This window comes from Myxine glutinosa, chromosome 9 (genome assembly GCF_964187855.1).
Source record: "Myxine glutinosa chromosome 9, kmMyxGlut1.1, whole genome shotgun sequence".
In the NCBI taxonomy this organism is placed as follows: Eukaryota; Metazoa; Chordata; class Myxini; order Myxiniformes; family Myxinidae; genus Myxine; species Myxine glutinosa.
Genome location: NC_136269.1, coordinates 74,271,666 through 74,299,344, shown reverse-complemented (window position 1 = coordinate 74,299,344; position 27,679 = coordinate 74,271,666). Strand labels below are relative to the sequence as shown.

Genomic DNA, 27,679 nt, shown 5'->3' with positions numbered 1-27,679 from the left:
CTCACAGACAGAGACAAACAAACGAGACAGACTGACATGACAAAATTTTTGAATTATTGTCATAACAAACAGACGGGTGAAAACATAACCTCCGTCCACCCCATTTATTGCCAATTCAGTCCATTAAAATATTATACAAGCTCGTTAAGCACATCATCCACAGCTCAACTGTCTGCCACCCCAACCACAACAATCACCACACAACCACCTTCAAAGCAACGGAAAGAACCATGCAGCGCGAAGTAAACTCGCGATGAGGTTGACGACATTGAGGAACTCATGCGCGCACCAATGGACGTGCTGCAAACCCGGTAACCACACCTAGAGATTCTCCTGATCCCCGTCAAAGCTCCGCCCCCACCCATGTCCCAGACATGCAGAAGGTGATTCTTTACTTGGTGAGGTGGTATACTGAAAAAGGCGGCACGGACCTAAAGCTGTGGAACAGAGTTGGCAGGACGGAGCAATGTTCAAGTGAGCGATCCTGCCACCATGCAGGGTGCATTCTGTAGTAAAAAGGCCAAGTCGATTAACTAATTAACATTCATTAACATAAAATTAACATTAATTCACATAAATCTCTCCTCACACATTTTGTTCCTTTTGTAATTGTCTGTTTGGATGCACAAGAGCTCAACGAAGGCAATATGCTCTTTCCTCACTGATAAGTATCTCTTTCCAGCTTCCTCCTCACACCTCACTCGCGGAGTCAGTTCCAGAGGATTATTCACCCCACCCGCACCTCTTCAACACACATCTTAGACACCAGTATTCCTCCTTTTTACACCCCACCACATGGGCAGCATGGGCTCGTCAATCTGCGCTTGTTGAGCTAAGAGGTCTTACCTCGCACCGCTCTATCTTTCTTTTCTTGTCTGTCCTTCTGCGTGATGAATCTGTTGGGCACCGTTGTAATGTGAAATAGGTAAGGAGTATAAGCTAGCTAGATCAGGACAACTTTGCTCGTTGGTGCCTGTGCTTCATACATCTTTGATCCCTTGTACATTCTTTATTGCTTCTACCATTTTTGATTGTTGGAACATTTTGATTGCTTGTACATGGCATTGCTTTTGTTTCTTATATGTTTCCCTTGTCCCATCCTTGTAAATAAACGCCCTCATTGTTGATTGTTCTTCCGATCTGTCTGTGCCTGTCCTTTCTTCCATTGGTCTCGCACCGTCCACATGCAATGTTAGCCTGTGAGGTTTTATACCCCCAACTAATTGGCTCCAGTCTATGTCTGATGTGCACGGTCAGTTTTTGCTCATGTGCATCTAATTCACACTTGAAAGATAAGATCAGTGCATATCGAGGGCGTGAGACATGGTTGGAAGTCCCCGTGACCCACAGGTAAACGGTAATTGGATGGAGGACCCTGGGGGAACCTAGTAGACTAATTGGCTCTCGCAATTGATTAGCAACCCGCCTGGATGCAGAATTATCTGTGCTCGGTGGCTTCAGGTCCGGGAGGAACCGAGGGAAACGTAATAGGTCCCGAAACCTGTGGCCATAACAATATATTATGATAGAGACAGATAGTCTACGGTTGTCATGGGTGATCTCAGCTATTGCTGCGAGTCGGGAGTTATCCTTGACAAGATGGCGTTGTTCATGGTTTGGTCCATGATTTTAGCTACAGCTTGGATGAAGAAGAAACTCACCGGAAATAGTTTTTGACGACCTTTTTCATGCACCATTCGCATTGCAACACAAGTTGCAATGACTAATCGAAACTGATATCCCAAAGTGAAACTGATGTTGAAAAGTGAAAGTTGAAACTACTGATCGACAGACCATCAAATGCGCAACTAGAATGAATTGCTGTGAGAAATACGGAATGGAAATTGCCGAAAGCAAAGCTATGAGGAGTATAGACAGAAGGGGAAGATTGGTGCTGAAGAAGCAGTGGAGAGGGATAGGCACTTGGAGGTGGTTGGTTTGCATGGAAAGAACTTCGGTGATCTTTGGTCAGGTGGTAGGCCCAAAACAGGCCTGAATCCGCTATGCAGATGAGCTTTCATAATATCACCCTCACTCCCGAGGTACAACAAGCATGGATTGGAAATCTTCACTGGTGGAATAGAACGAGGTTGCCAAGGTTACCGGCTCCACCCAACGGATTATCTGCTCAAGCAATATTTACACTCAATTCCTGTTTCCACCAAAACACACTCCAAAAGGAATTGGCCATTTGAGGTGAGACGTCTACGATCTGATCCGTCGGAGACAGGTACTGTTAACCTCAGAGGGCAACTTGCTGGGTTTTGGTTCTAAAACGCATGTGTGAACTTGTTGGTGACCTTTATTTCAACACACACAGTCATGCTCCATGGCAGGGTTCCACATGGTCAACTGTTAAATAAGTTAAATTAAATTAAAAAATGAACGGCACAAAAATGGTAAATTCCACCAGCTAATCGGAATAAACAGTAAAATAGCAAAGTCAAAGGTCAAAATATAAACTGCATAGGCCCAAAACCAAATTAAGTGACAATTTAAGTCAAACTTATTTGCATTCAACCTACCAGGATTATCCCTTAACCCTCCGAATATTCATTAGCACTTTATAGATTATTCATTCCTCAGGATGCTTCGTTGGAGTCTTAATATCAATACAGCTTCATGGCTCAGTCACGTGACGAAGCAGGTACTTTTCCCCACATGGAAAACTGACGTCATCGGACCCCACGTGACCATAAGCCGAAGACACAAATAAAAGGTCACAAGGCCGAATTACACAGGTACCCTACTGGTATCGTTTAAGGTTTGATGAGATTCGTTAAGGACAGACGATCATGGAGGAGCTTGGGAACCTTTCACCCAGCAGTGGTTAATTGACAAAGGATGATGATGATGATGATGATGTGCAGATGACGCAACTGAAGAGGGGTTCGTTTTGCAATACTGTATTGCAGGAAGTTGAGAGTGCTGATTATGATGGAGCATATTCTGTTTCAGAGCAGCGTCGGTGCTGCCGAAGCAGTTTCTTGACACGAGTTGTGGCAGCAATGTGTTCATGGTGCCGGTGATAGCTCGCCTGCTCTTCCCGAAGGACACCGTGGGATCTTTAAGGTCGCACGACTAATCCCGGCAGACGGCACCGCCCGGTTCAAGGTCCATCGGACGGGCGTCACGCACATTGATGAAGTGACTAACGTCTCCGGCTTGAGCTTTAACCCGGAAAAGCGAGGGTGCGCCCGTGCGGAGACGTGACCGTGCTCGGATCCTACCTGGAGGCCGGAGGTTGCCCCAGGCAACGAAGCGAGGTGGCAGGATGCGAGCTGCCCACTTGCTCGTCGCTAATCATGGCCCGCCCCGGAAATGGTTCCGGGAGTTTGGGATTAAAATGTGTCCGAGAGGGAGTACAGTACCAGTCGAGAGGCGATGAACTTCTGATCGAGCTGCTCGGGGAGATCGGAGGTGCTGGTGCTGGTGCTGCTGGGGAGGACATTCCACCACCTACCGGTGGTCCCACAGCTACTGAGATCTCTCTCGTCTGGAGCCATTTATAGCTCCCGTGCGGTCATTGTCATTCACATTGCACAAGTTCAGTGATCCGAAGGTGCGTTGACTTTATTGACTCCAAAAATATATGAAACTTGTTTTTCTCTCCACATGATCTGTCTGATTTGATCTGCATCACTTCCCCCATATTCTGCACAACCTTCCCCCATATTCTGCCCAACCTTCCCCCATATTCTGCCCAACCTTCCCCCATATTCTGCACAACCTTCCCCCATATTCTGCCCAACCTTCCCCCATATTCTGCACAACCTTCCCCCATATTCTGCACAACCTTCCCCCATATTCTGCACAACCTTCCCCCATATTCTGCATCCCCTTTCTCCATATTCTTCACCCCCTTTCCCCATATTCTGCACCCCTTTCCCCATATTCTGCACCATGTCCCCCCATTTTGTGCACCCCTTCCCCCATATTCTCACCCCTTTCCCCCATATTGTGCACCCACTTCCCTCATTTTGTGCACCCCTTTCCCCATATTCTGCACCCCTTTCCCCATATTCTGCACCATGTCCCCCCATTTTGTGCACCCCTTCCCCCATATTCTCACCCCTTTCCCCCATATTGTGCACCCACTTCCCTCATTTTGTGCACCCCTTTCCCCCATATTCTGCACCCCTTTCCCCATATTCTGACCCCTTTCCCCCATATTTTGCACCTTGGTTGCTTGCCCGCAATTTCCGCGCGTGTTGAGTATTTCGTGCCCCCAGATCCTGATCGAAATCATCAAATGCAATATGTGAATGTGTGACGTATGATGACTTGCTCTGAATGAATTATTACATAAAGTATTTTATTACTTCGCACGAAAATCCAAATTCTGAGATTTATTTATTTCGTGAGTTATACTAAAGTTGTTGCCGTGTCTCGTGAACTTCAAACTTTACGACAATTTTTTCCCATTTATAACCGGCTCTTGCGTGTGTTCGTTCGTTCGCGCTTCATTCCCGAACGATGTGATCGAGGCACAGATCAGGGCTCCACCAGGCGGGTTAATGGTGTTTGCCTCATTGCACCTGATCGTAATGGGTCGTGTCGCTCGGTTATTCTCGCGGCAAGGTTGCGACGATCCGGGTGCGGGGTCGCTCAGGTTGTTCTCCCCACGTGCTCGCGGTCCCTTACCGAGTCGTGCATCTGCGCACGTCGCACGGCTCGTGCGTCTAAAACGAGCTCGCCCCGCGTCACCTCACGTGCCTCCTCTCTTCACGACCTCCTCGCTCATGCCGGCCCTTCAGCGCCGCCGCTCCTCCCCATGGACGTCCGGCTCCGCCCGCTCGAAGCAGGAGGGTGAGATGTAAGCATAGGGTCCGAGGTGGGGGTGTTCGAGTCGGGGAGACGTGAAGGCGGAGTGTGGAGTTGTCCGGAATGGAGGGTGGGGGTTGTCCGGAATGGAGGGTGGGGGTAGTCTCCTTGTTTGATAAAAGTTAGTGGTGTCTTGGACGAGGGGGTCGGTGTCCAGAGTGTAGAGGGTGCGTCGCGTGCGAGGGTTGTCGTTACCTGTATTTGGTGTACGGTGCTCACCTTCACACGATGCAGTCCGGTTAAGTTAACTGATGAATTGCTGTACTGTCCGCAATCCGACTACATTGTCCTGCTGTTTACCTCCCGTCCCGACCCACGCAGGTTATCGAGGTCCACCAAGCCAAAGCATGGAGGGTCCCTGCGTGTTCTCCCAACCCTCCACGGTACTCTACCTGCCCCGCAACCTGAGCTACATCTCTGACCTGTACGACAACACCAGGCTCGCCGACGGCTACGTGAAGCTGCAGGAACCCGACGGTTCCAGCTCCGTCCTCCGCTCCTCGTCTCCTCGCACCGACCTCTCGAATGGCGGGGACTCGATCGACGGTCTCCGGGGCATCGCAGGTATCCGCAGCGACCCAGGTCCGCTCGCCAAGCCCTGCCTGAGCTTGCAAAGACGCGCCAAGTCCTTACCGTCGATACCGATCGCGGTCGCCGCGCCCAGGACACTTCCCCGCCCGGCTGCGTGCCGCCGCAAGTCCGTGCGCTTCGCCGACTCGCTCGGGCTCGAGCTGACGGCCGTGCGACACTTCAGTCCTTGCGACGAGCCCCGGGTCCCCGCTCACGTGTTCCTCGGTCTGTGGTCCGAGGCTCCCGGGACCTGCCGGTGCGCGGACCCGACGCGGGCGACGCGCTTCGTGCAGCCGCTGTTCGCTCAGCCGGGCGCGGCGCCATCTTTCGGGGAGCGGGTCCGCTCCCTGCGCCTGAGCCTCGAGTCCTTGACGGCGGACGCGGCGGGAGCTCGGGGTCGCGTGCGGGTCTTAAACCTGGCCTACCATAAGCTCGTGACGGTGCGATACACGTTCAATCGATGGCAGAGCTTCCTCGAGGTGGCGGCGACGTACCGAGCCCCAGACGTCGCGGCCACGAACCACCACGTCCTGGAGGACACCGACCGTTTCGACTTCGTGCTGCCGGTGCTGCCGTTCCTGCGCGACGGTGACACCGTGGAGTTCGCCCTTCGATACCGCGTGGCCGGCGCCGACTACTGGGACAACAACGACGGCGCCAACTACCGTCTGCTGTGCCACACGCAGGAGGTCCCGTCACCGCACGAAGACCGCAGTTGGATCCACTTCGTGTGAGCCGTGCTGTCCACGTGCTCTTTATTCCGTACAGAGATTTTGTGCCACGACGGAGTCTGGGAGAATCGAGGGACGAGGAAAAGCGGTTAAAATGGGTTGTGGAAGGTGAACAGGGTCTGTGTGCACTGCGGTTGTTTTAACGCATGGATTGTATTTAAAACAACAATTTGCTGTTTGTCAATAGTGTACACAAGATGGATTGTTGTTGTTATATATATAAAGATGTGAATCGGCTTTTCTACTAAGTGTATGGAGGAAGTGGGGGGAGGGGAGAGAGAGCTACATTTGTTTCGTCTTATTTATTTTCACAACTTTTTGACTCTTTTTCCACCTGCCTGACCACGACTGCACGACGTTAGTAGTGATCCAGTGCTTATCGGGTGTAAATCCTGAATGCACGAAACGTGCGACCAACAAAACTCTGCTCGTAGTGAGACTGCGAGAGAGTTGCTGCAAGCTTGCACTTTATTATTATTTGTTTGTCCTCCTCCACTGTCCCCGCCCCTTCTGGTAGCCCAGCCCCTCCCCTAGCTCCGCCCCCTCCTTCTCAACCATGCTCACACTTGCTGTAAAGATCTATCCATGCATTATTGATGGATTTAAGCAACACGGTTTCCTTGAACATTAAACATTTGTTACTGAAACTACTTAATCAACTGTTTGCCTGTTTTTTTATGGTCGAATAAAGTTTTTGTTGATCTTGAATCGTATCGAGTGTAAATTAAAGCCAGGATGCTCGAAACGTGCGACCATGCTGACATCCTGACAGGTACTTCTTACCTTTGAGCTGTTGAGCCTAGGTTCGATTCCTGACTCGACTACAAACTCGGATTGGTGCTTCAGACAATCACAAGCACTTACAAAATGGAATGTTGGAATGTACGTGAAGCTTGTTGTCCCGGCAGCTGGCATTGGTTGGCAAACTTATTATAGATACCAATGTAACTTAGTGCATCATGAATTTTGTTTTTGCACTTTGGACTCGCATTGGCTGCCATTGCCTTTGACGTCATAAACTTAAAACATCTTCTCCTGAACTGCTGAACGGATCAATGCAATATTTTAGAAACACGTTTACCTCGCCATGGGGATGAAAGTTTGCGGAAAAAAACGTCATCGGTCACTTGGTTTGGTGGCCATATTGGATTTTAAAATATAACTTTAAAAACCACTCTGACACCGCTTATCCTATCAATACTAAACTTGAAACGAATGTTTACATTGTGATGGGGGAAAATATTTGCAAACTATGACATCAGTCATGTGGTTTGGCCGCCATCTTAGATTTAAGAAAAATCGTTAAACATACTTTTCTTCAGAACTGCTGAATGGATAAATACAAAATTTCATACATATGACTGAATACACAAGGAGGTTTTTTTTTTTTAAACAAACTATTATATCAGTCACATGGTATGGTGGCCATCTTGCATTTAAGGTGAAAAATTGAAATATATATATATATCTATATGTATATATATGTATATATATATATATATATATATATATATATATATATACTGTATATATATATACTGTATATATATATATATATATATATATATATATATATCCAGCACCGCTTAACCAATCCAAACCAAAATTTACAGATATCAACTACCCATGAGGAAAATTGATTGAAAATGACATCAGTCAAGTGGTATGGCAGCCATTTTGCCTGGAAGCCTCTTATCACTGCTCGCAGTTCTAGTTGGTTGTATAATTGTATATAATGAACATTAATACATTTCAGGGAGAAGGAGCTGCATGAACGAATTGATGATTTGCTCACGAAAAACCAGGTGAGAAACCTGAACGATAGATACTGGTTCGGTTTAAGTAAAAATTAGAACGGCACTCAGTAGAGGGCAAACCTCCGCCAGGCTGAATGTGCTTTGTATCCCATTGGTAGGTCGGATCTGGATTCGGACCTGAACTAAAATTTAATCGGCTTGTTCTTGTCACTTATCCAACTCATCAAACCAAGTTTTGTCACCAATCGTCCACAACTTTTTGAAATGTTATTTTTCGTTTTTATCCCAATCTATCACTCAATGGTGATGAATTACTCAAAAAAATCCGTCTCCAGATTTTCACCAAAATCTTATCTTTTCGTTCTCGTCACATACCCAACCTCTCCACCAAATTTCGTCCAAATCCGTCCACAACTTTTTGAGATATCCTGTTCACAGACAAAGAAACCAGACAGACAGGGATGATAACACAACCTCCATCCACTTTCAGTGGCGGATGTAATGGAAAACCCATATTGAAGAAATATTCAATAAGGGAAACGAGTGGAACATTTCTTCCAGTTCTAATTCCTTGATTTGCTCATTTAAGTGCAAGGTGTGATTAGGTAGTAAATGCAATATGTGTGTTCGTGGTGCAACGTTTGGATTTGTGGTGCAAGGTTTGGTCCACGATGCAAGGTGTGGCTTGGTGGTGCAAAGTGTGGGTTAGGTGGTGGTGGAAGTGCAAGTTGTTGGTTCTTGCAAGGTGTGGGTTGGAGTTGGTGGAAGAACAAGGGTGGGTAGGTAGTGGAAGGTGTGGATTGATTGTGGTAGAAGCGTTCAAGTTGGTGTGGGTTGGTGGTTCAAGGTGTATAGGTTGGTGGTGCTGTAAGTGTCAAGTGTGGATAGGTGTACACACCCACAGTTTAGGAGTGAGCGAGGCTGATAAAGCACGAATGTGAAGGGTTGTCATTCAACATGTTTATTTAAACTTTCAAGTTAATGTATTAACATCTTTAACTGAACAGTGAAAGTGGTTGAAGGAAGGAGGAATCAATCATGTTTAAAATCAATGACTGTTCACGTCAACAAGAAACCGCAACTAATACATTTAAACAACGAATGAACTGTAACTTTTTCAAAGGTCAACAAGAAATCCCAACAAAACAAGGAATAAATTTCATCAACAACTCCCATGGGAATCTCATGATACATCTTGGCACCCAAGCTATATTACATCAAAAATGTATGAAGAATACAATAAAACAGGGTTCCATTTTTTTTCTTCATAATCCTGAAGGTCATTTTGAGGTCACTGAAGGTCATGACCCCTAAAAATGTGTTTTTAACAAAATCTAGTTTTTGTAACTGTCTGGAATATAGTTGTGTAGCAAATGAAATTGAAGGATATTTTATGGATGTTGTAAGGACAATCATTGAAACATATTCCATGGTAATTATGGCAAAGTAGAAAACAGATATAGATGTTTGAACAATTCATGAAACCATTTCTTGTTGTAAACGCAGCTCACACACAGTAGTGTTTTTATCATAATGGCAGAATCCACTTATGGTTTATTATAGACGATATCACGAGATGAAACAGGCATCCACCGTGAGGGGATAAGACCATATCAGGTAGGAAATCCTGGTATAATTATTTGATAATATTAGTTCATTGTGTTCCTGAAACCTGCAGCATTGGTGAGGTTATTCTCGGTCACACCGGTGATGAACAGATTGAACAAGTGCATGACATGGCCAATGTCTCCACACAGCAACGAGAAAAACATCATGAGCTTTCTCCATCAATCACAGAACGCCAGGTGCACCAACCACCAAGTTAACAAACTACGGTATATTATCAAAGATTGCAATCCATTCAAACATGAAAACGACTGCTTGGTGAATATAGTCACACGGACAGTCGAAGGTGACATTCTCAGGAACGATGAAGCTGGAAAGCAGCGCCATTTGTACTTCATAACAAAGAGCAAAGTTGGTCCAATCAGTCCTTGGGAAAAGATGATGAAGCTCAATTTACTAACGTGGAAATCTGCTTCAAAGACAACAAAAATCAAGTTAGCCTCTCATGTTGTTGAGATCAAGAAGAATCCATCACTGCTTGTTCAAATGCAGTTGGACCATCTAATGCTCATATAAGAACGTGTGCATGTTATATGAAACCACTTTAGCCACTCATATTTCACTAAAAGATCAAAATGCCATTGCAACAACACAAAATATCAACACCACTGGTTTATTCAGTTCCTCAATACCGTACTCTTTCATTTGATATGACTGTTATTTTGTTTTCAATATCAACAAATTCAAATTTTGAACATTTCTCCCGGAAAGCCGATTATAAGGTCTCCTCATTCTAGGATCTCAAAATTATCATGAAAGTCATAAAAAATGGAACCCTACTTTTTTCCAATGTTATATGACATATCAAAAAATTTCGAGTGAAATATTAGATTTATCACAAAATTCCCATGGGAATACACACACCCCTGAACTACGAATGAACCATAACTTCATGTAAAGTTCCTCCTTTCATCAAAGGGGTCTTCAACCACCTTCCTCCTCCTCTTCATCAAATTCAACTTCATCTTCAGCGGTGGCATCCTGGTACTGCTGGTATTCGGTCACGAGATCGTTCATGTTGCTCTCGGCTTCGGTGAACTCCATCTCGTCCATCCCTTCGCCGGTGTACCAATGGAGGAAGGCCTTGCGGCGGAACATGGCCGTGAATTGCTCCGAGATGCGCTTGAAGAGCTCCTGGATGGCCGTGCTGTTACCGATGAAGGTCGCCGACATCTTGAGGCCGCGTGGTGGGATGTCACACACGGCGGTCTTAACGTTGTTCGGGATCCATTCGACGAAGTAGCTGCTGTTCTTGTTCTGCACGTTGAGCATCTGCTCGTCCACTTCCTTCATCGACATCCGTCCACGGAAGATGGCCGCCGCGGTGAGGTATCGACCGTGGCGCGGGTCGCAGGCGGCCATCATGTTCTTGGCGTCGAACATCTGTTGTGTGAGTTCGGGCACAGTGAGCGCACGGTATTGCTGGCTTCCACGGGACGTGAGTGGCGCGAAACCAGGCATGAAGAAGTGGAGACGTGGGAACGGCACCATGTTGACCGCGAGTTTGCGCAGATCCACGTTCAGCTGCCCGGGAAAGCGAAAGCAAGTGGTCACTCCGCTCATGGTGGCCGAAACGAGGTGGTTCAGGTCCCCGTAGGTCGGAGTGGTGAGCGTGAGAGTGCGGAAGCAGATGTCGTAAAGGGCCTCGTTGTCGATGCAGAACGTCTCGTCGGTGTTCTCCACCAGCTGGTGCACCGACAGCGTGGCGTTGTACGGCTCCACCACGGTGTCGCTCACCTTGGGAGAGGGTACCACGCTGAAGGTGGTCATGATGCGGTCGGGGTATTCTTCGCGTACCTTGCTGATGAGCAGAGTGCCCATTCCTGAGCCTGTGCCTCCACCCAGCGAATGGGTCATTTGGAATCCCTGTAGGCAGTCGCAGTTCTCCGCCTCCTTCCGCACCACGTCGAGCACCGAATCCACCAGCTCCGCACCCTCCGTGTAGTGCCCTTTGGCCCAGTTGCTACCGGCACCACCATGGCCTAGGTACACAGAACAAAGGTAGCGGAAATGGAATACAATTAAATTTCAAAACAAGTTAATATCTCAGTGAAATCTTAATTAAATTAGTCAGTGTTATTTTAAATAAATAAAGGAAATTCTAAATTAAATTGATGATTTGTTAATTATGTAGGGGGAAAGAAGTGGCAAAAATAAAAACTTGAGAACTGAAATCCTACCAGAAGTCAAGGGACACACCATTCCATTGTATTGTAAATGCAGAACAGGTATTGGTGTACCCACATGTAATAAACATGTCGGGTCTTCTTGCACACCCCAAAACCTTCAAGTAACATCTGCCGGTTTGTGAGACAAATTAAGATTTTGTGCTCGCTGTTGGTTAACCTCCAATTACCCATCAACACCCCTTAGTGGTTCAATGGGATTAACCTGAGGACTCTGGGCTAGCTTAAACCAGCCTTGATGTATGCAGCATAGGAAAGTGTTGCCATGGTGATACAGGTTGGGCGCACAAAAGTAGAACTCCATGATTGCTGGTCCACAAGCACTCACCAAACACATAGTTGTCGGGTCTGAAGATTTGGCCAAAAGGACCCGAACGCACCGAGTCCATGGTCCCCGGTTCGAGGTCAACCAGCACGGCCCGTGGCACGTACTTCCCTCCTGAAACATTCGGTGACAACTTTAAAAAGGGTAACGTGACCATGTACTTCAAAGCAAAATCAACCAATGTGTCCATTTTTAAACCCAATTTCACGTGTTTTGTGACGGTGGATATTCAAAATGGCGTCTCCGGGTGCTCTGCCATTCTGAATATATTTCATTATAAAATGATGAATATTTCTGTGTCACACAACACCTGTATGCAACCAACGTGCTGCGGTGTCTGATACAACAACAACAACAACAACAACAACAGCCATTTTAAGGCCATTTTCCCTGCAAGAGCGGGGGTTAGCCTTGCGGTCCCCATGACAATCTTCTCCATTTTGCCCTATTTTCTGCATCTCCCCTTGTTAACCCCCTTGCCCGCATTTCTTCTTCGACCATCTTTAGCCAAGTCTTTCTCGGTCTTCCCTGTCCTGTCTGATACGAAATAACAAAAACCTATCAGACGTTTTCAGAGAGATGGATCCTCCACCAGACCTTTATTTTATAACAAACCGGAAGTGGGGCTAACCGGAACCGGAAGTGGCGTTACCCAGAGCCGGAAGTGGTGATGGTTTATTTACACGGAAGTGGTGATTATGAGCTGGGTGAGAGATGGATTGTATAGCCACACTTTCATAACAAACATTCAACTTGTGACCCAAGAAGCACACCTTGAGAGATGCCACTTTCCAGGGACTTGCAGGATATCACGAGGTGTAGTGTAAGTGTATGCATAGGTGTTCCTGTGTGAGAGCCTGTTATGCCTGGCAGGTCAGACTCATACATAGCGCAATGATGTATTCTGGTTGTCGATACCAGGTGAATGATAGCAAGTGTCAGAATGCCGGGATGTACAAACCTGAGGCTTCATTGTAGTACACGTTGATTCTCTCCAGCTGCAAGTCACTGTCCCCATGGTAGGTGCCAGTGGGGTCGATGCCATGCTCGTCACTGATAACCTCCCAGAACTGGTACGGAAGGTTGGGTGAAACAGGTAGCCCAGGTAATACGATTCAAATTTTCTGTGATACAATTGCGGCAATCCAAGTGTTCTGTACATAACTACCAGTCAAAGGTCTAATGGATGGTTTGAAGGTCCGAAAGTTCAAGGTAATGAAAACACTGTGAGAGGTTGAAAATGGAAGGGTTGACTGTCGATAAAACACATGGTGTGTACGTGCACAGGCAGGTGCATTATTTTATTTACAAGACAAGAATATAAAGAGCTTTTATATTTTGTTCTTAATGACCAGTCCCAGGCAAGCAGAACTTCCCTGGTCCTGTGGGGTGTGGACCCAGCTAGAGTCCCCATATACTATGATGAAAATGTCTGGTCACGTGGGTCATGGGCCCCATTTTGTTTCCATCGATCGTTCATGGAATAAGCGCACGAAGGTCGATAGCTCATCATTCTTTATAAAATGACAATATGCTGTGGCATCAGATGCACCAATCAATCAGAGAAGGGTTTCAAAATGTACAGATTCCATCCAGATCCTGGAAGGAAAACAGGAGGAAGAAAAAAGCGCTGTTGAAATTTCCTGAGCCAATCTACATATTGTGGTGCGGGAGCACACACGTTGAACAAAGGTAGGCCACAACGCTTTGGTTATCATCGAGCTCTTTATTCATTGCTCACTCATCCGCACTGGCACGCTCCGGGCTGCGCGCCCGGTGTATATCCCGCGGCCACGCCTACCCCTCAGGCGTGGCCGCCGCCCACGCCTACCCCTCAGGCGTGGCCGCCGCCCACTTGGTGCGTGGAATGATGCCCTCACGCCAGTGAGCTTTCGTGTCCGCCACACGCGCCCCCCCAGAATTCCCGCGCACCTGGAGGGCCAGTTTGCGGGGCAACCGGATGACCCGGCCGAAGCGCCCTCTGGCGACTGGCGGCGTCCGGGGTGCAGGGATGCCTCCGGTTGCACCCGGGATTGGTGCAGGACTGGGGGGCGGCGTGCCGGCGGGCCTGGGCGGTGCCGGGGGTCCGCCCGCAGGGGGGCGGCCCCGACGCGGGGGCCGAGCCACCGGCGGTGGGTGGTCCACGTCGAGGTGGGCCGGCTTGAGGCGATCCACCGAGACGCGGTCGGGAGTGCCGCCGATGTCCAAGGTGAAATGTTTCACCCCGGTCTCCAGCACGGGGAAAGGCCCGTCGTACGGGGGCCGCAGTGGTGTCCGGTGGGCGTCGTGCCGGACGAAGACGTACTCCGCGGTGCGAAGCTCCGGGGCGACGTGCGTAGGCGGGTGCCCGTGGTGCGCCGTCGGCACCGGGGCGAACCTCCGGGCGGTCTCCTGCAGCGCGGAGCGCTCCTGCGCCGCGTACCATGGTGCCGTGGGGTCGGGGAGGAACTCGCCCGGCACCCGCAGCAGTTGTCCAAAGACCAACTCTGCCGCGGATGCGCGCAGGTCGTCCTTGGGCGCCGTCCGGAGGCCCAGCAGGACCCAGGGGAGCCGGTCGACCCAGCCGCCGTCGCGGAGGGTGGCCCGGAGCACGGCCTTCAACGAGCGGTGGAACCGCTCGCACAGGCCGTTGGCCTGGGGGTGGTAGGCCGTGGTTCGGTGCAGCTGGACCCCGAGCCCCCGCGCGACCGCCCCCCAGAGCTCCGAGGTGAACTGGGGGCCGCGGTCGGACGAGATGTCCGAGGGGGCGCCGAACCGGGCGACCCAGGTGGCGATGAACGCCTGCGCGATGTCCGCCACCGTCGTCGCCGCCAAAGGCACGGCCTCCGGCCACCGAGTGGTGCGGTCCACCATGGTGAAGACGTGGGTGAAGCCCCGCGAGGGGGGCAGAGGTCCCACCAGGTCCACATGCACGTGGTCGAACCTACGTGCCGGCACCGTAAACGGGGCCAATGGGGCCTGAGTGTGCCGGTGCACCTTCGCGCTGGCACGCGAGGCACGTCCTGGTCCAGCCGCGGACGGCCTTCCGGAGGCCATGCCAGACAAACTTGTCGGCGACCAACCTCTGGGAGGCCTTCGTGCCCGGGTGGGACAGGCCGTGGATGGCGTCAAAAACCTGGCGCTGCCAGCCTGCAGGCAGGATGGGGTGAGGCCGCCCGAGGGAGACGTCGCACAAGAGGGCTGCGCCTTCGAACGGCACCTCGGTGACGCGGAGGCCCATGACGGTGGTCCGCAAGGCCTGGACGCCGGGGTCGGCGGCCTGGTCCGCCGCCATCCGGGCATAGTCGATGCCAAGGTGGACTGCGTGGGCGATGGACCGGGAAAGGCAATCCGCCACGTGCCGGATGTCCGTCGTGTACTCAGACACGGCCGAGAGGTGACGCTGCTGCCGGGCCGACCACGGCTCGGCGACCTTGCCCATCGCGAAAACCAGTGGCTTGTGGTCGCCGAAGGCCGTGAACGCACGGCCCTCGAGCAGATGGCGGAAGTGCCTGACCGCCAGGTTAAGCCCGAGCAACTCGCGGTCAAAGGTACTATAGCGGCGTTCGGGCGGGCGAAGCTGCCGGCTGAAGAACGCCAACGGTTGCCAGGCACCACGCACCCATTGCTTGTGCACCGCGCCCACCGCGTAGTCCGAGGCGTCGGTGGTGAGGGCGATCGGTGCATCGGGCGCCGGGTGCGCGAGCATGGTGGCGTTAGCCAAGGCGAGCTTCGCGCCCGCGAACGCCGCGTCCATCTGCTCGGTCCAGGTAACGTCACCTTTGCCCGGCTTGCCCCGGAGGGCCTCGTGCAAGGGGCGCAGGAGCTGGGCGATGCGGGGCAGGAACCGATGGTAAAAGTTTACCATGCCCAGGAACTCCTGGAGCCCCTTGATCGTGCGGGGGCGCGGAAACCCCTTCACCGCCTCAACCTTGGCCGGTAGGGGGACTGCCCCGTTCCTGGTGATGCGGTGCCCCAAAAAGTCGATGTCGGCGACGCCGAACCGGCACTTGGCGGGGTTCACGATGAGGCCATGCTGGCCCAGACGTTCGAAGAGCGTGCGGAGATGGTGTAGGTGCTCTTCGCGGGACGCGCTGGCGACGAGGATGTCGTCCAGGTACACGTAGACGAAATTCAAGTCGCGCAAGACGCTGTCCATTAGGCGCTGGAACGCTTGAGCCGCATTCTTCAAACCGAAGGGCATCCGAAGAAATTCGAAAAGGCCGAACGGCGTGATGACCGCCGTCTTCGGGATGTCCTCCGGCCTGACGGGGACCTGATGGTAGCCGCGTATGAGGTCCACCTTCGAAAAGAAGGACATGCCCGCCAACCGGGCGGAGAAGTCCTGGATGTGGGGGACCGGGTAGCGGTCGGGGGTGGTGGCGTCGTTGAGGCGCCGGTAGTCCCCGCACGGTCGCCATCCCCCGCCGGGCTTTGGCACGATGTGAAGCGGCGACGCCCAAGCACTCTCGGAGCGCCGCACGATGCCGAGCCGCTCCAGCGTAGCGAACTCCGCTTTAGCTACGGCGAGCTTCGTCGGCTCGAGGCGGCGTGCCCGGGCGTAGACAGGTGGCCCGGCGGTGGGGATGTGGTGTTCCACCCCGTGCTTGACGGCCCCCGCCGAGAAGGTGGGCCGCGTGAGGGCCGGGAAACCCGCGAGGAGGCGGGTGAATTCGTTCGCTGCCGGAAGCGTACAGATGAACCTGGCCGGAACCGAACCGCTCAGCAAGCCGCTCGATGAGCCGCTCCGGGAGCTGCTCAACGAGGCGGGCAGCGCGCAAGCGAGCGAGCAGAACGTCTCAGCCTGGACAAGCCTTCTGTGCTTGACGTCCACCAGTAGACCATTGGCACACAGGAAGTCCGCGCCGAGCAGTGCCATAGGCACGTCGGCAGTGACGAACGACCATCGGAAAACCTGCCCTCCGAACTGCAGAGAAAGGCAGCGTTTTCCGTACGTGCAAATGGACGTACCGTTGGCGGCAAGCAGCGCGGGGCCCAGGCCCGCGGATTGCTTGTCGGACGTACCGGCGGGAACGACACTCACCTGCGCTCCCGTGTCGCACAGGTAACGGCGCCCGGATAAGGTGTCCGTGATGAACAACAGGCTGCCAGTATGGCCGACGCTCATGGCAGGAAGCGAGCGCCGGCCTGGTCGTTTCCCGACCTGTCAAAAGTACAAGGCGGGCGACAGGACCTGGCCTTGTGGCCGAACCTGGCATGGAAATGGCACCAGGTCTGGCCCGGTGGTGGTCGCCACACCGGTTGCGACGACGGTGGTGGGCGGGGTGTAGCGGCGGTCACGCACGGATCCGCCAAACCTACGCCGCGCTCGGAAGGAACCGAACACCATGCCACGCGGCGATCCGCCAAACCTACGCCGTATTCGGGAGGATCCGAACGCCATGCCACGCGGCGATCCGCCAAACCTACGCCGTGCTCGGAAGGATCCGAACCACCCGCGCCGTGCGCGGCGACTGGACCCACGACGGCCGTGCTATATGCCGGCCGCGCGTCGTGGGCTGCGAAGTACTTGTCCGCCTCCCTGGCCAGGGCCCGCGGTTCCGTAATGGTCGACCCGGCCAACGCGAGCCGCACCTGTACAGGCAGCGCACGGAGGAAGAGAGCACGGAACAGGAAATCCGCGCGGCCGTCGCCGAGCAGGGCTAGCATGTAATCCATGCGGGCGGACGGGCGTGTGTCGCCGAGGGCAGGAAGGTCCAAAAGACGGTCGGCGCGGTCGGCCTCTGGGAGGCCAAACGTATCGAGGAGCAGCTGCTTGAGCGCCGCGTACTTGCCCTCGTCCGGCGGATGCCGGAGGAAGGACACGACCCGCGCGGCCGTGCCGGAGCCAAGGGCAGCGACCACGTAGACGTACCTCGTGTCGTCCGCCGTGACGCCCCAGAGCTGGAATTGGGCCTCGGCTTGAAGAAACCAGGTGTCGGCCTGCGCTTCCCAGAACTCCGGCAGCTTGATCGCGTTGATGGCCATTGCGTGTTCGGGGGTTCAACTACGGTTGAACCAGTCGGAGGTCACCAATGTGGTGCGGGAGCACACATGTTGAACAAAGGTAGGCCACAACGCTTTGGTTATCATCGAGCTCTTTATTCATTGCTCACTCATCCGCACTGGCGCGCTCCGGGCTGCGCGCCCGGTGTATATCCCGCGGCCACGCCTACCCCTCGGGCGTGGCCGCCGCCCACGCCTACCCCTCGGGCGTGGCCGCCGCCCACTTGGTGCGTGGAATGATGCCCTCACGCCAGTGAGCTTTCGTGTCCGCCACAATATTGCTGCAGCTTCTCCTGTTCAAAATCGATCCCTTCAGTCTTTTCCATAGAGCTTTCCAGGTATGTAAAGTGGGTAAAATCCTGTTTCTGCACTTGTAGTTGTACCAGCAGCAGATGGAGTTTTGATTTGAACTTGATCGCAAATGAGTTTTCCTTTTCCCTGCAGTTTCTTGTTCAGCTCATTCAAGTGCCCCATTACTGTATTCAAACACCACAAATCGCACTGTCATCCTTCACTCTCGATACCTGAAAACTTTTCAGCCTGCTCTTTTCCCACCAGAAACTCGTGAATTTGCAGATACAAGATAGTGAACTGCTCCAGAACCTTTCCACGACTCAGCTATCGAACATTCACGTAGTAAACGACGTCACCAAAATCGCAGTCATCCAATTCCTTGAGTGGCTCTATGAACAGCTGATGAGCAAAAGTGCTGTTGCTGCTCAGGTAATTCACAATTTAAATTACTGTGTTCAAGTCAAGTGACGTGTCATTCCCCGCCATTTGCGTGCAAAGACTTTCCTGGTGAAGTCTGCAGTGGAAGGATGAAGCGTAATGGAAACAATGCTGCCAAGATCTTTCAAGTACTTGAACAGAAGCGCAACAAACCCCCATTTTTTGCCAGTCGTTGCTGGAGCCAGATCTGTTGTGACTGAAACCAACTTGGTCAAATCCAGGCAAAAAATAATTCGCTGCTTCCAGGAAAGTGTTGAGCAAATCAATCCCACACTTTTGTCCTCTCAGAGTACAAATTATGTGCATTTCTTCGTGTGTTCTGACGTCATTTGACACATTGAATCTAGAAAAGAAGCTGCGCAGTGTTGCTGATATCAGTTGATTTGTCAAAAATGAAAAAATATGTGATACTAAAAACACTAAATCATACAGTTTTCTCATATTTACTTTGCCTTTAGCAACATAAAAAGTTTCATTTAATGTCGTACAACACAGTAAAACCTTGAAATCCAGGTAAAAACACACTATCGATGATTGGACGAGTTGCCCACACATGGCCAATGGGTTGCCCACACTTGCCCCAGACTCCTGGAGGTTCGCACATTCTCCTCTTAGCTGTCCAGCTTGGGTTTGAATCCCGACGCAGCTATAAACGGCCATCCTGGTGTTTCACAGGCAGGGTGATTCCTGTGTGTATACAATCCCTCAGATGGACATTTAGCCGGCTGTCCATCAGCTATCATTAGTTGTTGGATGTTAAAGATCACATAGTGGGGCGGCTTAGCCCAAATATTCAAAAGAATTGTGCATTTTGTGATACAAGCACCAAATTTGGCACAAATGTACATTAATATGTTGCGAACATTTTCAGATATTGGGCCACTTGAAATTCCGTAATTTTTTTTTCAAATTTTTTCAAATTTCGTAACTTCAAATTTTTCGGGTGACACCGTCACAATTTCGGTCTTCGAGGCCGGCCGACAGGCAAAGTGTGACCGGAAGGGACGAGGTTCTCCTGACCACGTGGCCCTCGATCTGGGAAGCGAGAGGCGTTCCATTAGTGGACGCGCCCCTCACGCCCGACTTTTGGGCCCGGCAGGCCGTTTGTTTTGACGTTCCGTGACAGGCCCCGCACCCCCACCTCCGGGCCGACCGGAAGCTTGTGCTGAGTACATCATACCTGAACAACTCAGTGAGGCAGAACACAGCAATGCACACCAGGGTGACCCCTTCAGTGCATAAACCAATTAACCTGTCCACTGCAGGGCATATAGAAATGAAGTTATTTTCTGCATATAATAATAATATAAGTTCAGTTCTATATAACAATTTCTGTTATCACCACTACCACTACAACTACCACTACTACAAGCTTTGTCTGGAATTTTGTGGACTAACAGACAAACAGACATACAGACAAGCTGGGATCAAAACATTACCTCCTTCCACCATTGAGTGTAGAGGTAAACATCATGGAAATTATATCATGCCCTAGATTTAATTCATGCTTACCCGTGTATTTGCTTCACTGGTTCACAAGGTCTTTTGCATACATGTAATTCAGACTCTCGTCTTCATTGCTGACCACACAATGTTCGCAACATATTGTTGCGAATATGGAATTTGGCCTCCATATCCGCTTGTAAATATTCCCCTATTTTCTCCAATACTCCCCAACTTTCCCCGATCCCCCATTCCCTAGTCCCATTGCATGTAAATAACAATCAGTAGAGCCGACCTCCCCTTATTCCCCCATTAAATGTCGTGCCCAGGTCCACCGCACCACACGTAGACAACTTTCGGACATCTTCCTAGTTATTCTTATTCTATGTCAGTTAAGGCCTCGTCTCCATTAATTATGACTCTTCGTTGCACCAGAATGTGATTATATGGCATCAGTAGTGAGTTTAGGACCTTTCCCATACCTCCTTCCATCTTCTTCCCCAACAATTACAACAACAACAGAGGAGATGGCGGCGGAGCGGGGGAGGATGCGTCCTCACACCGGCTCGATTAGCTCCAGACCATGCGCTCCACGGGGTTACCACGAAGGGGCTCCTTGTCAGCTCCTCGTCAAGGGCGGAGCCTGGTAAACCCCCCCGCACGCACCCAATGAGAAGCAACGTGCCGATTCCACGAGGCGGAGCTAACGAGCCGAGGGCGTGTCACTCCCCGCCGGATATACGCGGCCACGCGCCGGATGTAAAGAGAGATGCGCACCCAGCTTGGAGAAGGAAAGCCACCTGCGAGCGCTGAGTCAGATGCGCCCCCAGCTTGAGCAGACAAGACGCCATCCGAGCGCTGCGACCTCCCCGCATCTCTGGACCGGACCGAGTCGATTCTGCTTTGAGCCAAGAGTGCACCTTGAGCCATCGCTATCTGCCTGTCCTTTTCATCAACCCCCGTGTGAGTCAGCCTTTTGTCCCGTTTATCTGTCGTCTGTTGGGGTTAATATAAGAGTGTGTCTAAGTGCTTGTCTTTCTATGCTGTCCCTCTTGTAGTTGTAATCTAACCTTCCGCCTTAATATAACCTCCTCCGGAGGTCTTGAGAACTGAACCCCTGGTGTCGTATTGTGTTATTGTAATCCAGCCGGGTGTCTTCTTTTTCTTATTGAGCCAGCATAGCGCGACTAGTCAACGTTCGGGCACAATCGGGTAACTTGTGCAGACGTGGTCATACCAATAAACCGCTCGGTAAATAACATCCAAGCCACGTCTGTAACAATTGGTGTCGAGGAGTGGAATTCGGACCCGGGACTAAATTAGTTAGGCCCAAATTTTGGGAGGGAAAATCGAGCCGGAGCGCGTACGGCGCTCGACCGAATCGATTCGGAGCGCGTTTCCCGCGCGAAATTATAACGGCGAAATTTGAATTTGTTTTACGAAAATAAAATAAAAAACCGAATTTTGAAAGTCGCGCTATGGCGGATCAAGACGGCTGGGGTCCGGTAGGGGAGAGTGAAGCAGGGTCGGTCCAGGACCAAATTGAGGGACATGAGGGACATGAGGAGAGCGAAACAGCGAGGGTAGCAGGCACGCAAAATGGCGCCTCGCAAGAGCGCGCGGTAGCCGAGCCCGCTGTATCACCGGGCTTTAACATGCAGCCGATTGACATACAGGCCCTCATTGCGCAGCTACAGGCAGCTGTACAGATGAGTATGGGGAGCCAGATTGAGCGATTGGGTGAGCGGTTGGGGAACCGGATGGATGCTCAGAGTGAGCAAATGAGGGTTGATAGTGGGCGAATGGAGGGCCAAATGGGGGTAATGGGAAACCAAATGGGGGTAATGAGGGACGAAGCGAGGGGTACCAGTGAGAAGTTAGACAATAATTTTGAGGGGTTAGACAACGGGATAAAAGAAGTGAAAAATGGGTTAACGGGGGTAGAAAACAGAATGGCCGCTCAAGAGAATCAAATGGAAGGGATGCAAAAGGGGTTAGAGGGGGTAGAAAATAGAATGGCTGCCCAGGAGAATCAGATAGAGGGAGTGAAAAATGGGTTAGAGGGGTTAGAAAACAGTATGGAAGGCAAATTGAGGGACATGAGGGACCAAGCGGAAAGGGAAGTTAAACAAATGGAGCAGCAGATAGAGGGGGTCAGAATGGGGGTAGAAACCAAACTGGATGCTCACAGGGAGGAAATGGAGCAGATGAGGGTGGCATCTGGGCAGGAGATGCAAGTGATGGGAGAGGAGATCAGAAGAGGAGTGAGTGAGGAGGTCGGAGGAGTGCGCGAGGAGGTGAGGCACTGTAAGGAGCGCATGGAGAAAGAGGTGAGAAAGGGGACTGTAAAGTTACAAGGGGGCATAGAGGACCTGACGCAGGTAGATTAGTATGGATGATAATGACGAGGGAGCGCAATAGTTTAAAGGGACGACTGGGAAGCGCAAGTTTCAGAAGGGAGTAGTTAGCTGAGATGATGCCGTGTTTGTAAGAATTGAACAGGTGTGATTGCACAGGTGTGCAACTGGACAGGTGTGTGGAGCAGTGTATGAGTAGTGAGTGTGTGGATCAGCGCGAATGCGCTTGGGGAGAGAAGGGTGCAGGTGGCACCAGGTGTGAGAGCACAGGTGTGCAAGTACAGGTGTGTGGAGAGAGTTGGAGTAAGTGGTACGGAGTGGTGTGCATGGTGCGAAGGTGTGGATGGGGGAAGAGTGGACCCCCTTTCACGAGTACCCGGGGCGGGTAGTGTAAGTGTTAGGTAGAGGGTACAGGTAAATTGTGGATGGATATTGGCATTTGTGGTGCGGTTGCAGAATGGTGTTGTGAATGGGTGCATTAGTGTTGTGGAAATGGCTGGGCGTGTAGCCTGTTAGTGTGTGTAGTTGGTTGGGCACTCCACCACTGTGAGGATGTCGGCCAGGTGAGGCCGCAGGTGGGCTCTGGGAGCCGGTAGTTGTGAGTGGGTGCCTGAGGATCCCGGGTGTGGATCGGGCAGCCCAGTGCCAGAGAGGGCACGGAGTGGGGAGAGAGCCAGAGGGCCTTCCCCTGGTAGTTAGGTTAGGGTAAGGAGCAGGTAAGCTCGGAGGCAACTGCAGTGGTGGAGGTGTGCAGGTGGGTAGACCCACTGGGAGAGGTACACGTCGCAGCCCAGAAATTGTACGAGGGCACCGGGAGATGAATCGGGGGAGTGAGACCCCAAATTGAAGAGCACCACAGTTTGGCCAATGGGAATTGGTTTTTAGAACCCGTAGTGTAAGAGGGCCAATGGTTTGGCCGGAGAAAGACCCCGGGTAGTGTAAAGTTGTTAAAGTCATTTAGGAAATAGTTAGGATTGAAGAACCTGTCGCACCATACGCAGCCACTTACCTGTGGTGATGATGATGACTCCACACCTGTGTTTTCTTTGTTTTGTTGCAGGAGATGAATCGCTGTGTGGATTTGTGAGACGCATCACGACGTGGATGAGACATTGGGGTGATTCCATCTCTCCCTCCTTAGGAGGGACTGATGATGAATTGGTGATGGCAAATTTTGATGTGCAGTTGGAGATGGCAAATTTTGATGAGAGTTGAAAATGGCAAATTTGATTGGTTAGGAGGGAGAGAAGACGAATTTGGTTTATGGGAGGAACGGGGAAGACAGTAGGGATGTTTGTCGATTTGTAAAGTGGATGTTTATGGGTAGTGTTGTGTTTTGTGGATGCAGTAAGGGGTAAGGGAGGGGCCATGTAGGTTACCTGGTGGGGGGGGGGGGCGTACGATAGGAACGTACCTGTCTCACCTGGTTCCCATGTGCCCCCAGTGTGCATCACCTTACATTGCGTGCACTTTTGCGCCCTTACCACCTTACTCACTTGTCTGCTTCTTTTGTCTCCCACCTCCGAGGATCTGGCTTTGGGGTAGAGAGAGAGGAGAGAGAGGTGCTGGCTGCGCAGTTGTGGGCCTGCACTTTCGCTGTTTGCTGCCGGGATCGATACACCATATGGACCGCAATGTTTGTGGCCACCCACAATGGACCGCAGTTCGTTTGCGGCCAAGCACCACCCGGGGATGGACCTATGGGTCAACGTGGCACCTATGCCATACAGGTGAACCACTAATAGTTAACACCACCAAGTGCACCACAAGAAGAGCAAGAGACACCTGCAGGGTTAGGGGTTGTCGAATTTATTTTTATTCCAATGAACAATGGTGACTGCACCGATTGGTGGTGGGGTGGTGCTGTTGATGCTCGGGAAGGGTGCTCTGCACGTTATTAAAGGCCGTCGGCCACAGAGCACTCGTGGGTTGGTGTATCGATGTTGGCAAGCACGCTCTCTCTCTATGCATAACATCATGCATGTGTTCCTCCAAAACAGGTCCTGGATCGTAGTGTAAATAGCAGCGTAGTCTTGTAAATAATGCTCCCTACCGGCTGTATGTTTAGTTTGAGGATTCTTTCCGGATTCGGTTATCCTGTGGGTGTGTTTCTGTGAGGAGAAGGGTGCAACGTCGCAGGGGGACATATTTACTCATTTGTGAATATCTGTAAAACTGTCGCACTCAGGGTAGAGTTAATAGTAGAGGGAACTACATTGCGTGCCACACTAAAGTAGGTAAAAATTTATCGGGTCGGGACGCCCCGAGGGTAGAGAAGGGTGCAATGTTGCGAATATGGAATTTGGCCTCCATATCCGCTTGTAAAATATTCCCCTATTTTCTCCAATACCTCCCCAACTTTCCCCGATCCCCCATTCCCTAGTCCCATTGCATGTAAATAACAATCAGTAGAGCCGACCTTCCCCTTATTCCCCCATTAAATGTCGTGCCCAGGTCCACCGCACCACACGTAGACAACTTTCGGACATCTTCCTAGTTATTCTTATTCTATGTCAGTTAAGGCCTCGTCTCCATTAATTATGACTCTTCGTTGCACCAGAATGTGATTATATGGCATCAGTAGTGAGTTTAGGACCTTTCCCATACCTCCTTCCATCTTCTTCCCCAACAATTACAACAACAACAGAGGAGATGGCGGCGGAGCGGGGGAGGATGCGTCCTCACACCGGCTCGATTAGCTCCAGACCATGCGCTCCACGGGGTTACCACGAAGGGGCTCCTTGTCAGCTCCTCGTCAAGGGCGGAGCCTGGTAAACCCCCCCGCACGCCACCCAATGAGAAGCAACGTGCCGATTCACGAGGCGGAGCTAACGAGCCGAGGGCGTGTCCACTCCCCGCCGGATATACGCGGCCACGCGCCGGATGTAAAGAGAGATGCGCACCCAGCTTGGAGAAGGAAAGCCACCTGCGAGCGCTGAGTCAGATGCGCCCCCCAGCTTGAGCAGACAAGACGCCATCCGAGCGCTGCGACCTCCCCGCATCTCTGGACCGGACCGAGTCGATTCTGCTTTGAGCCAAGAGTGCACCTTGAGCCATCGCTATCTGCCTGTCCTTTTCATCAACCCCCGTGTGAGTCAGCCTTTTGTCCCGTTTATCTGTCGTCTGTTGGGGTTAATATAAGAGTGTGTCTAAGTGCTTGTCTTTCTATGCTGTCCCTCTTGTAGTTGTAATCTAACCTTCCGCCTTAATATAACCTCCTCCGGAGGTCTTGAGAACTGAACCCCTGGTGTCGTATTGTGTTATTGTAATCCAGCCGGGTGTCTTCTTTTTCTTATTGAGCCAGCATAGCGCGACTAGTCAACGTTCGGGCACAATCGGGTAACTTGTGCAGACGTGGTCCATACCAATAAACCGCTCGGTAAATAACATCCAAGCCACGTCTGTAACAATATTAATGTACATTTGTGCCAAATTTGGTGCTTGTATCACAAAATGCACAATTCTTTTGAATATTTGGGCTAAGCCGCCCCACTATATCGGCCGGCCTCGAAGACCGAAATTGTGACAGGTGTCACCCGAAAAATTTGAAATTACGAAATTTGAAAAAATTTGAAAAAAAAATTACGGAATTTCAAGTGGCCCAATATCTGAAAATGTTCGCAACATATTAATGTACATTTGTGCCAAATTTGGTGCTTGTATCACAAAATGCACAATTCTTTTGAATATTTGGCTAAGCCGCCCCACTATATCGGCCGGCCTCGAAGACCGAAATTGTGACGGTGTCACCCGAAAAATTTGAAATTACGAAATTTGAAAAAATTTGAAAAAAAAAATTACGGAATTTCAAGTGGCCCAATATCTGAAAATGTTCGCAACATATTAATGTACATTTGTGCCAAATTTGGTGCTTGTATCACAAAATGCACAACAGGTTTGCTATGCTGCTACACTAACACGGCGTCCTTGCGAAGAGTAGTCGAGGTATCCCCAGTACCATGGCCAAACTCCAAATTCCCCACCCTTCCCCTATTGACCCACACCAGGGAACGGACCAGGAACACCACACGTTTTGATGATATCGCTCGCCGTTTCAAACAGTTTTTCACCAACAAATGCGTTTAGAAAACAGACGTGTTGAACCTTGTACTTGTAGCAAGATGGCGTTTAAACATTTTGCCATCCTTCATGTTCAACGTCCGTGAGGAACGGTGCAAATTTCCAGTCACGTGACTGGTGGCGGTCGAACGGATCTCGAACATTCGACGTGAATCTTCTTCACATTCAATAAATCCACAGCAAAAGATTTGAGTCAAATAAATGATGACTTATAGTTATAAAAAAAGTATTTAAAACGAACAAATATTCATCGAGTTTTCTTCGTACATTCGCTTTTCCTGAAGCCTGGACGTTTAAAAATAAAATGTCGTTGGTTAACACGTTTCGTTGAAAACTGAATTCTTAAAATAAATGAATTATCGCCACGGGTTGTCAATACCTTGGCGCCGATTTGGTTTCCGCATTGACCCGCCTGTATATGAACAATTTCCCTCATTCTGCAGATCTCCGTCAATCGGTGAATCCTCCACGTACGGTACGAGCGAAAAAGGTCTGAGGTAAATGAAAAAACAAGCTCCCAGAGATAAATACGCGCGCGTGTTTATTCACCCCCACATCCGCCTTAAAGAAATAGTCCCTCGCAAAAATGGGCTGTGGGGAGAAATCTATAATAATAATAATAATACATTTATTTTATATAGCGCTTTTCAAGAAGCCCAAAGGCGCTTTGACAGAGTACAAAAACAAGTGCAAAAAGACAAAAATCAATATGTAAATAATCAAAGCAAAAGGAAGGAGAGGGAGAAGAGATAGTCAGGGGTTAAATGCTGTGGGATAAATGTTGAATGCAGTGTTGAACAGGTGGGTCTTGAGTGATGTTTTGAATGTGGTGAGTGAGGAGGAGTCACTGATGGTGTGAGGAGGAGTCACTGATGGTGTGAGGTAGTGAGTTCCAGAGGGTGGGAGCAGCGATGGAGAAGGCCCTGTCCCCCCAGGATCTGAATTTGGTCGGATGGGGGGGGGGGGGGGGGTCAGGAGGTTGGTACCAGCAGAGCGGAGGTTGCGGGTGGGAGTGTGTCTGGAGAGGAGGTCAGCCAGGTAGGATGGGGCCAGGTTATGGAGG

The 27,679-nt window shown here is 50.7% G+C and overlaps 2 protein-coding genes across 5 annotated transcripts; one reads left to right on the top strand and one right to left on the bottom strand.

Annotated features, from left to right (window-relative positions):
- The first annotated feature begins 2,883 nt into the window (after positions 1-2,883).
- LOC137435748 (protein phosphatase 1 regulatory subunit 3D-like) lies at positions 2,884-6,833 on the top strand. Of its 4 annotated transcripts, none has more exons than XM_078784444.1 (2): positions 2,884-3,562; positions 5,146-6,833. In XM_078784444.1, exon 2 carries the CDS (start codon positions 5,172-5,174, stop codon positions 6,126-6,128), a length of 957 nt encoding a protein of 318 aa, XP_078640570.1. In that variant the 5' UTR covers positions 2,884-3,562; positions 5,146-5,171; the 3' UTR covers positions 6,129-6,833. The 4 variants fall into 4 exon arrangements, with proteins under 4 accessions (XP_078640570.1, XP_067985792.2, XP_078640571.1 ...); XM_068129691.2 differs by lacking the exon at positions 2,884-3,562 and adding an exon at positions 4,434-4,809; XM_078784445.1 differs by lacking the exon at positions 2,884-3,562 and adding an exon at positions 4,466-4,816.
- Positions 6,834-8,827: 1,994 nt separating this feature from the next.
- On the bottom strand, positions 8,828-27,113 carry LOC137434686 (tubulin beta-4B chain-like). Its single transcript, XM_068127829.2, has 4 exons — positions 26,996-27,113; positions 12,981-13,089; positions 12,023-12,133; positions 8,828-11,490 (listed from the first exon to the last, which is right to left on the bottom strand). Exons 1-4 carry the CDS (start codon positions 27,050-27,052, stop codon positions 10,433-10,435), a joined length of 1,335 nt encoding a protein of 444 aa, XP_067983930.2. The 5' UTR covers positions 27,053-27,113; the 3' UTR covers positions 8,828-10,432.
- Between the last annotated feature and the right edge of the window lie 566 nt (positions 27,114-27,679).

What these genes read in the sequence shown, in the direction of transcription:
- LOC137435748 (XM_068129691.2), top strand. Translation starts at nt 4,518, where the DNA reads ATGGTGTTTGCCTCATTGCACCTGATCGTAATGGGTCGTGTCGCTCGG. An exon ending in CGCCCGCTCGAAGCAGGAGG is followed by an intron (nt 4,810 to 5,145) that starts GTGAGATGTAAG and finishes CGACCCACGCAG; the next exon opens with GTTATCGAGGTCCACCAAGC.
- LOC137434686 (XM_068127829.2), bottom strand. Translation starts at nt 27,052, where the DNA reads ATGAGGGAAATTGTTCATATACAGGCGGGTCAATGCGGAAACCAAATC. An exon ending in GTACTACAATGAAGCCTCAG is followed by an intron (nt 12,134 to 12,980) that starts GTTTGTACATCC and finishes CGAATGTTTCAG; the next exon opens with GAGGGAAGTACGTGCCACGG. An exon ending in ACCCGACAACTATGTGTTTG is followed by an intron (nt 11,491 to 12,022) that starts GTGAGTGCTTGT and finishes CTGTGTACCTAG; the next exon opens with GCCATGGTGGTGCCGGTAGC.